Below are 10584 nucleotides of genomic sequence, written 5' to 3' on the forward strand. Positions count from 1 at the left end.
CACCAGAGATGCTGCCTAACCTCGTGGAGTTACCCCACAACTTGGTGATGATATTTGTTCCTTTAACACTGGCCTGGCATGTTACCTCAGCTGCATTTTCTATTCCAAAAGGATCAGTTACAGGTGGCACAATCCGTCCTAAAACCAGATAAACAGGCCCACAAAGGCCGTGGCAGCTTCTGTGATTTAAATACATGATACCAACTATGGAGGAGTTATCAAAATTTGACAAGAAATATATATATTTATAATGACAATTTGTGAAGGGAGACATCGTCAGTAAATCTAGGCAACACAGAACGCGCCATTCTTGCAACAAATTCACGAGAAAAATCGTGACTTTCTCATTTTTCACTTCAATAAAATTATGTAAATAAGATCTTTCTGCCATTTCTTACATTTGACTGCTTAAGCATCCGTCAGACATGTGAGGATGGCTGGACCTGGTAACTGCCAGTGAAACAACATTTCCCACTTCATTATCACAAGGGTTCAGACACATTGTAAAACAGTTTGCGAAATTCAAAATAGACAGCAAGCATCAGACAACTGTAGAAATGATTTGAAGGATTCTATGGAAAGAAAAATTATCAAAAATGTTTGCTCCTTCCACGGGTGCTGCCTGAATTGTTGAATGCTTCCAATATTTTAACAAAACACCGAGTCTGAGAAAGTGACCCAGCCCAAACATTGACTGTCCATTCCCTCCACAGATATGGCCTCACCAGCTGAGTCATAATAAAGTCATACAAGACGGAAATAGGCCCTCCGGCCCAACTTACCCATGCCGACCAAGATACCCTCTCTACACTAGTCCCATCTGCAAATACTCCTCCAAACCTTCCTATCTATGTACCTGTCCAAATGTCTTTTAAATGTTATAGTAGAAATTTTGTTCCTCCAGCACTTTGTGTTTTGGACAAGACTTCAACATCAACAGTTTATTTTGCCTTCATGTTCTATTTTTATAGAGCTGTGGGTTTGCTGGGACAACATACAACATTAAACGTGTCAAATAGATTGGCCAGACTAAGTAAAAGTGGACAGTATTACAACAATCCACATTTGTCATGAATAGTACATCCTGGTCAATCAATAACAGCAATAAATAACTTTGAGCAGGCTCAGTGTTGTAAGTCGATTCACATCATCATATTCGTGCTGAATATTTCTCATAAAATCAACCTCCTACTATTTGTGTTCACCAACTCAATCTTTTAATAATCCATTGGGTTGTTGAAATCATCACCTCTACCTTAAGTTTGCAGTTTAAACTAGGTTTTTGAGAGCCACCCTTAAAGTATATATTATTACATCCTTAATCAATGTTATTTACTTATTTTATAAAACCAACATCCATATTCTCTGCAAATGTGTTCCCATATCTGGAAGACAAACCTTCAAAATCACTCCCACTTGAAAATAAAACTGAGGTGTTGTACTTCCAACCTTCTGACCCAGCTCACAACTTCACTCTCCCAACATTTTGCTACGTGTCCCTCGGCCCAATCATACACAGCTCCTTTGTCCATGATGTTCTGCCATTGTGAAGTCAGGAATGGGAATGCATGCAGCTCAGTTTCATTTACATCTGCTCAGATTATGAAATAATTTGTGCTTACATGCAACACGACTTGCAACACACACAGACGCTAACAATTTTTTTTTGTACACTAGAGCCAGGCTGTGTCATTCTGCAGAAAGAAGAGTCAAACCAAATATAATTAACATCCATATATTCCTGTCTGGGGAGGGTCAATAAGAGATTGGCAGGAAACTCAACCAGATAACCCACCCAAAAACCTTGATTACAACAGCAATTCAGAGGTTGGGAATCCTGGACCAAGAATCCTTATGCCCCTGTCCCACTTAGGAAACCTGAATGGAAACCTCTGGAGACTTCCCGCCCCACCCAAAAACCTTCGGGAACCGCACGGAAACCTTGGGTGAGGCGCAAGTCTCCAGAGGTTTCCGTTCAGGTTTCCTAAGTGGGACGGGGGCACATCTCCACAAAGCCTTTCTAAAGTTGGACTGGCACCTAATCTTTCACAATAAGCTTGTACACCCTCTGCCATCAGCGTACCATGACTTCAATATGTTACATCTATAAAATATATTGCAGCAATTTGCCTGGGGTTTTTCGACAGAACTCTCCAATCTGAAAACTGTACCACTTCTTTGATTTAAAGCATGTTGAGATATCCCAACGTTGTGAAAGGTGTCAAATAATTATCAGACTCTCCTCTTGAACAGATAGAGCAAGGTCAGATAAAATAAGAACTAGTTGATAAGATGTGGTGATTAAAGAATATCAAGCTATGATTTTAAAAGTCAGTAGATTTGCCGAAGGCAAAACATTTCAGAGAAACCTGTCAGACCACATATTTTAACTGTGCTTTTAATATCTTGTATAAATAACGTTTAACTCTATATCAGGACATCTGAGTGTCAGAAAATTAATAATTAATGAACCATGGTTGAAGGACGAGTCAGGCTATAATCATTCTTGATCCTCTGAGGAACAATTATAACCCATGACTGCAAGCTATACGTGGTGTCATTAAAAGGATGGCCGTTAGGCACTGATCAATTTAATTGATACATACAATCTGTACAGTGAGCAAGATGCAAATGAGAAGAAACTACTCCAGTGTTCAATTCCATCTTGGGCAACAGGTAAAATTCAGACTAAACTATTTAATAATATGTTGGCTTGATCACGCAAACCATGACAAGGCATTAATCAGTAAATGTCCAATCATCCAAAAATATGCCAATGATCCTAGTCAGAAAATAAATGAATACCCCAGGATATATGTTAGCCCAAAAGCGAGCTTCTTTATGTTGCCTATTGACACCAGCTGGCCACATTCGTGTACATGAAAATATCGACGTAAAGCCTCCCTCTTCCTCACCAACTCAACAATTTAAGGATGAAAGACTGGGACCAATGTGACCCCCCCCCCCCCCCCCCCCCGCCCCCCAGTAAGAACAGAACAGCAGCACCCAAATTATATTATTAAATGCAAGATTCTGTGATAATGGTATTGTTTAGAGGCAGGGGCGTAGCGGGGGGGGGGGGGCAGAGGGGCGGTTGCCCCGGGCGCTAAATTTTTAGAGGCGCAAAAAAATGGTTGGATAAATTTTTAAAATAGAATTAAGAGGCCCGGGGAGCCGTTGGAGCGAGGAGGGGTTACCTGGAGCTGTGAGTATAAAAACACGGGGCTTGCTTCTACAGATCTGTGTTGGGTCCACTGTGTTGGGCCCGCGGTCGGGTCGAGTCGCCGCTGCCGCCGGAACGTGCCCCAGCTCCGAGTTCTGGTCGCCGTTGTCCCAACTCCGAGGCCAGTTAGCCGCTGCCTGCTGCTGCTGCCGCCGTCCCAGCTCTGATGCCGGGCGGCCGCTGTCGCTACTGCTGCCGCCGTCCCAGCCGCTGCCACCGCCGTCCCAGCTCCGAGGCCAGGCCGCCGCTGTCGCTGCTGCCCCGCTCCGTGGCAAGGCCGCCACTGTCGCTGCTGCTGCCGCCGCCCCAGCTCCGCGGCCAGGCCGCCACTGTCGCTGCTGCAGGCCGCCGCTGCTGCCGCCGTCCCAGCGAGGCCAGGCCAGGCCACCGCTGTCGCTGTCCCCGCTCCGAGTTCTGGTCGCCGCTGCCGCTGTCCCAGCCACCGCTGCCTCTGCCCCAGCTCCGAGGCCGCCAGCTCCGCCATTAGGCCTCGGCGCAGGCGGAGACGGGGTATATACGACAAAATAAGTCGCATCCCCCGAAGGAAGAGACCAAAAACGTGTTCCTTCCCCTTTCCCCTTCCCTTCCCCTTTCTCCCCCCCGCTAATGAGGAGGCGCAAAACTTTAAACTGCCCTGGGCGCTCAAAACCCACCCTACGCCACTGTTTAGAGGTGTTCTTTTACGTTTCCCAAATAATTCTAAGGGCAGCAAAGGACAAAAGAAATAGAACAAAATTTGCCTTAGATCATGGCCAGACTTACTTGTTGGTATTTAATGTATGGCTGTCGCAGGTAGGCTGCCTAACTATCTTCTAGAACATGGAGAGACCAGAGAACGTGCAAAACAAAAATTCAGCATATTGAATATCCATTAACTCCTGCAAGTACAATTCAATAAACTTGAAACTCATGAAGGCGTCTAATTTATTAATACTGTGTAATGCCAAAGAAGCTAACCCAAACCTCTATTACTGGCCAATATAGGAGTTTAAAAAGTATAAGAATAATAATGCATTAAATCAGGTCATAATGATTAAGCATGGCATATTCACGGGCCATTTGGCCCAACTCATTTGTGCTGGTGTTTACGCTCCATTTTAACATCTTCCTAACCCTCTCCATGAAACCCTTCTAATCCTTCCTCTCTTATGAATTTATCTAGCTTCCCACTAATTATTTCTACTTACCTTATCTATTCCTCATGGTCACATATTTTACTTCCCTACCACCAATTACAAGATCCCTCAAAGCATAAGTTCCACATGAATCTTACGATTTACGACTTGGACTTGTGCAAAAGTGGACATTTTCTTCACATTGTCTTCTTATCAGTTGTTAAAGAATTGTCAGTCTTAATGACCTTTAACATTATCTCTCTGCTGCCTCATTTCTACAGGAACGAGTCCCACTGTTCAACCTTTTCTTGCAAGTATATCCTTTCAGTTCCGGTACAATTATTTTTGGCACCTTCATCAGCCCACCTACATATATTTTAAAATGAGACCAGAAATGCAGACAGTTCTTTAAACCAATCAACGTCTAACAGAACAGCCTTGCATTTCAGTTCCATCTCCTCAGAAATAAACAACTCTGATTTGGTTTCCTTTTTAAAAATTACTTCATAAAACTGCATTGCTACTTTTCGTGGTGCACATGCACCTCTGGATTTCATTGCTTCTCTGCCAATCTAGTCACCATTTCTACCACTTAGTTAGAACATAGAATGGTGCCTGTCAGGAACAGGCCCTTGAGATGAGCATGAACGGTCAACCTCTGCCTGCAGATGATCTATATCCCTCCACATCCATCTGCCTCTCTAAAAACCTCTTAAATGCCACTATAATCTCTGCCCCACCACCACCCTTGGCAGCACATTCCAGGCACCCACAAATACTTGCCTGCCCAACTCCTTTAAACATTGTCTCTTTCACACTTAAGCAATGTCCTCGAGCATTGGACATTTCCACCATAGCAGGTTCTGACTTTCTACTCTATCTACGCCTCTCATAATGTTATATCCTTCCATCAGGGCTCCCCTCAGCCTCTGACACACCAACTTTCTTCAACCTCGTTTTATATTAATACCATCTAATCCAGGAAACGTTCTGGTAAACCTCTTCTGCACCCTCTCCCAAACCTCCACTTCCTTCCTGCAACTGGTGACTAGAACTGCATATGATACTCCAAATGCGGCCTAACCAAAGTCCTGTGAAGGAACAACATGACCTCCTGACTCTTACACTCATTATCCCAATCGATGAAGGGAAGTACACGTCTTCTTTACCACTCCAACTACTGTGTTATCATTTTCAGGGAGCTTTGGTCTTGGACCCCAAGATCCCACTGTATATCTTTTCTTTGTACGTTATTCTTCCAAGCAAAATACATGATGTAATAAATGAAATACAATATATGTCCATTCTGAAAGTTTATCAATGTCTTCTTTTATTTTGTCACAGAATTGTGTTGTGCAGACCAAGTCGTAAAGTGGTCTTTAACTTTCAGATTCTAGGATTAAGAGAGTATGACACCTTAAATTTACACCAGGAAAAAAGGCATCAGAATGAATAGCGAAACCCAAGAAATAAAAAGGAATCAGAATAGGCTTCTGTGATATGAATAGTAACTCCACTTTTCTACTGTTAATTTAGCCAGTCACTTTATATTCCCTTTAGACTTTAGAGGTAGAGCGTGGAAACACGCCCTGCAGCCCACTGAGTTCACGCCAACCATCGATCACCCTGTACACACCAGCACTATCCTACACACGATGGAAAATGTTTACAATTTTATTTTCAGAAGCCAATTAACCAACAAAACGGTACATCTTTGGAGTGTGGGAGAAAACCGGAGTATCCGGAGGGTGAATGTACAAATTCTGTGCAGACAGCACCTGTGGTCAGGATCGAACCCGGGTCTCCAGCGCTGTAAGGCAGCAACTCCACTGCTGCGTCACTGTGCCGCCTCTCTCTATACAATATGAATATTGCATATTACCAGACTAACCTCTGGCCTTTTTTGTGCCACTGAACTGGAATGCACATAAATGGCATGGTTTAACTAACAATCTTAATATTTCCAGTTGAGTTGTGAAATTCATATCTTGTTTGCAAATTTTTAGATTGTGACAGCGAGTTAATTTTAATTGAGAAGAGTGGCCCTCCAGACAACCAGCGAAGTACCTAACACTGCAAAAACTAGGCCAGACTTTGCAGTCATGCGAAACTACAATTTAAAAAAAACTATAACAGGAAATTCATTTTACAAAACAAAATTGTCAATTAAATATAGATAATGTAGAATTTCCCTCACTGCCACCCGGGGCATTGATTCAATGTGACATAATTTCTGTCAGTGTCTGGTTTGGATTAATTCTTATAAAAGGAAGTAAACCTTTATCATTTCTAGTCCATTTATCCAACAATAATCAAATGTGGATGGAGAGGTTCACAGCCCTGCTCAGAAGCAGTTAATCATAATGGTGTTATAGACCATTACCCATGAAGCTGATAAGGTGTTAGTCTATCACGACTACATTTCAACTACTTTTGGAATGCATTCACATTGAGAACAGCCTTTAGATTTTAAGAAATGCAATGTCTAATAAGGAATAAAGATATAGAATAAAGGCAATATCATACTTTTTTCTGGAATTTAAAAAAATCCATTAATTATATCAGCGACTAAATTAAATGCTTTCAAGCAGAATATTTCATTAGACCCTCAATGGTGTTGTCAGACATCAGAACAGATAGATGTTGGATGACAGTTACCGAAAGTTACAAAATGTAAGTCGGATATTTTATCCACTGCCTGTTTGACTGGAATAGAAGCCAGATTACTATTGCCAGGAGCAATATTACTGAAGAATGGAGCAGCAGATTCCTCAAAGCAAAAAAAGATTGCTGGAGGAACTCAGCGGGTTAGGCAGTTTTGGAGTGGCATGGCTGGTAGGGCTGCTGCCTCACATCATCAGACACCCAAGTTCGATGCTGACCTCGGGTGCTGTCTGTGTGGAGTTCACACGTTTTACACGCGTGGGTTTCCTCTGGCTACTCCGGTTTCCTCCCACATCCCAAAGACAGGCAGATTTGTAGGTTAATTCACCTCTGTAAATTGTCCCTGGTGTGTAGGGAGTGGATGTGAAAGTGGAATAACATAGAACTTGTGTTAACAGGTGGTGTGGTCGGCAGGGAGTTGTAGGGAAGGGCCTGTTTCCATGCTGCATCTTTCAATCAAGAGTGGCATAGGGATAGTCAACATTTTGGGTCATAACCCTCCTGATGTAGGGACTCAACCGAAAATGTTGATAATCCCTTTGCCTCCACAGATGTTGCTTAACTCACTGAGTTCATCCAGCAGCTCACTTCTTGCTTCAAATTCTACATCTGCAGTCCCTTGTCCTCAAAATTACCCTCAAATACACATGATCCTCAAAATTAGACTGGAATTCACGCCAAGATATGGGAGACGAACATTCATAGACTTAGTTCAATGTTATTTCTGAATGGTGGAAATAACAGTGGAAAACATCACGTTTTCAAAAGATATTTTCATTTTAAACATGTTACGTAAGCAAACACTACATTTCTAAAATGTAAAAAAAAACATTCTGCTAAATCCTGGTAGATGTTAACTTCCATATGTATCTATTAATTTTTAATGTTTTGCTGCAACAGGTCAAACACAGATACGTAGGATTACTGGGTTAGTTCCACTCGTAAATTTGAAATTTGCAATCATGGGTGTACTCGGTTAAATCATAATTCTGTAACACATGAACGTCAAGATAATTCCGAAATAACTTAACAATCCCTCAGCGTTAGGGCCCAGGAAGGACCCAACACTGGATCAGAAAAGACTTCAGCCGGGCTATCTCTGTCCATAGCGGCAGCGCAGCTTCTTGGAGCAGGAGAGTCAGCCACAGCTCGACAGGTGCACAGGGCAGTCAGTCCTCCGCAGGTCGGCCAGCTCTCATACCCACCCACCTCCTCCTCCTCCTCCTCCTCCCCCCGCTCTCTACCGTCAGTAATCAGCTCTCAATTCGCCGTATCCTCACCTGAAGCAAGACACTGCCCAGCAGCAGCAACGGGGTCTTCCACCGACTCAATGCCATCTCATCCAGGAAACAAAACTAACTTTCATTCCACCTTTCGCCTTCCGTGAAACTTCATTCGCGGCGGCGGCGACTTTTGTCAACTTATTTTCTGAGCGGGAGGGCGAGGGGGTAAAGAACAAACGTATTTTGTTTCAAATAATCACTCAAACGAAGGGCAAATAAACACACTCCGAGTTGCGTCTGAGCACCGACCTGCACTCAGCGGCAGAAGAAGGAAGAAAGTTTAGTCCAAAGAGAAGGTGGGGCCGCGCTCGTAGACGTCAGTCAGAGAGGCAGGACGGGCAGAGCTGACCTGCTCCAACTCCACGCACTGGCCAAAACAGCCAAGCTTTTCATTTACCTGAAACTTCACCCAAAAAAGCCTAACATAGAAAATAGGTGCAGGAGGAGGCCGTTCGGCCCATCGAGCCAGCACCGCCATTCAGTATGATCATGGCTGATCATCCAAATACCCTGTTCCAGCTTTTCCCCCCATATCCCTTGATTCCTTTAGACCTAAGAGCTAAATCTAACTCTCTTGAAAACATCCAGTGAATTGGCCTCCACTGCCTTCTGTGCCAGAGAAGTCCTCATTCTTCAGGGAAGCCCTCATTCTTCTACTATAGATGAGGCTCTCACCAGGGTCTCTTCTATACCCCGTAACTCTGCTCTCACTCCTCATCCTCCCACTCGTAACAAGGGCAGAGTCCCCCTTGTCCTCACCTTCCACCCTACCAGCCGTCACATTCAACAAATAATCCTCCAACATTTTCACCACCTCCAACAGGATCACACCACTGACCACATCTTCCTACCTCCTCCCCCATCGTCTTTCCGCAGAGACCGCTCTCTCCGTCACTCCCTGGTCAATTTGTCCCTTCCCACTTAAACCACCCCCTCTCCTGGCGCTTTCCCTTGCAACCGAAGGAAATACTACACTTGTCGCTTTACCTCCCCCCCTTGACTCAATTCAAGGACCCAAGCAGACTTTCCAGGTACGACAGAGGTTCACCTGCACCTCCTCCAACCTCATCTATTGCATCCGCTGCTCTAGGTGTCAACTGCTCTACATCGGTGAGACCAAGCGTAGGCTTGGCGATCGCTTCGCCCAACACCTCTGCTCGGTTCGCAATTACCAACCTGATCTCCCGGTGGCTCAGCACTTCAACTCCCCCTCCCCTTCCCATTCCGAATCCGACCTTTCTGTCCTGGGCCTCCTCCATGGCCAGAGTGAGGCCCACCGTAAATTGGAGGAGCAGCACCTCGTATTTCACTTGGGCAGTTTACACCCCAGCGGTATGAACATTGACTTCTCCAATTTCAGGTAGTCCCGGCTTTCTCCTTCCCTTCCCAGCTCTACCTCAGCCCACTGTCTCCACCTCTTCCTTTCTTCTTCCCGCCCTCACCCTCACATCAGTCTGAAGAAGGGTCGCGACCCGAAACATTGCCTATTTCCTTTGCTCCATAGATGCTGCCTCACCCGCTGAGTTTCTCCAACATTTTTTTCTGCCATGCATTTTAGTGATGTTGGACAGTGATCTGGGACCCAGGTGGGAAAGAATGTTTGATCAGAAATTGCAGTAACGGTAGATCAACCAACGTAACATTTTAAGTTGGAGGTTGCACCTTGAACATTGCAGCACACCAGTAAGCCAACGCTCGAGGGCCTGCCTAGATTTGGTGCTCAAGCCTCTGATTGCCTCCATAAGACATCAAGACATATAACACTGAAGTTGAGTCGCTGGCAGCACTGAAGAGGTGTGTTGAATGGTCTGGGCATGTGCTAGGATTAATAAAGATGGATGCACACTGATAAGTGTGGATGTAGTGGACCAAAAGGCTATTCAGCACACCTCATCTGCGCCAACCATCGACTTGTAGAATTTACGCTAATTCTACATTTAGCCCATTTGCTATTTTCCATTGATTTACATCAACTCTGTAGTTTCCATGGACTCTGGATCAGTTCCTGCAGAGGGTAGCTAATGGAACCCCACTTTTTAAGAAAGGAAGGAGAGAGAAAACAGGGAATTACAGTGCATTCAGAAAGTATTCAGACAACTTTTTCCACATTTTGTTACATTACAGGCTTATTCTAAAATAGATTAAATTCATTTTTTTTATCATCAATGTACACACAATACCTCATAATAAAAAAACAAAAACAGTTGTGAATCTGTGGAATTCTCTGACTCAGAAGGCAGTGGAGGCCAATTCACTGGGTATATTCAAGAGATAATTAGATATAGCTCTTAGGGCCATC

The 10584-nt window shown here is 44.1% G+C and overlaps 1 protein-coding gene across 1 annotated transcript in view; it reads right to left on the bottom strand.

Moving 5' to 3' along the window:
* Positions 1-9663, bottom strand: part of LOC129706006 (titin-like) — a 174445-nt gene extending 164782 nt beyond the window's left edge. The window contains 1 exon segment of the mRNA XM_055649976.1: positions 8283-9663. Coding sequence (XP_055505951.1) covers positions 8283-8339 — 57 coding nt within the window. The 5' untranslated portion in view covers positions 8340-9663.
* Between the last annotated feature and the right edge of the window lie 921 nt (positions 9664-10584).

The sequence above is a fragment of the Leucoraja erinacea genome, chromosome 18 (genome assembly GCF_028641065.1).
Source record: "Leucoraja erinacea ecotype New England chromosome 18, Leri_hhj_1, whole genome shotgun sequence".
Classification (NCBI taxonomy): domain Eukaryota; kingdom Metazoa; phylum Chordata; class Chondrichthyes; order Rajiformes; family Rajidae; genus Leucoraja; species Leucoraja erinaceus.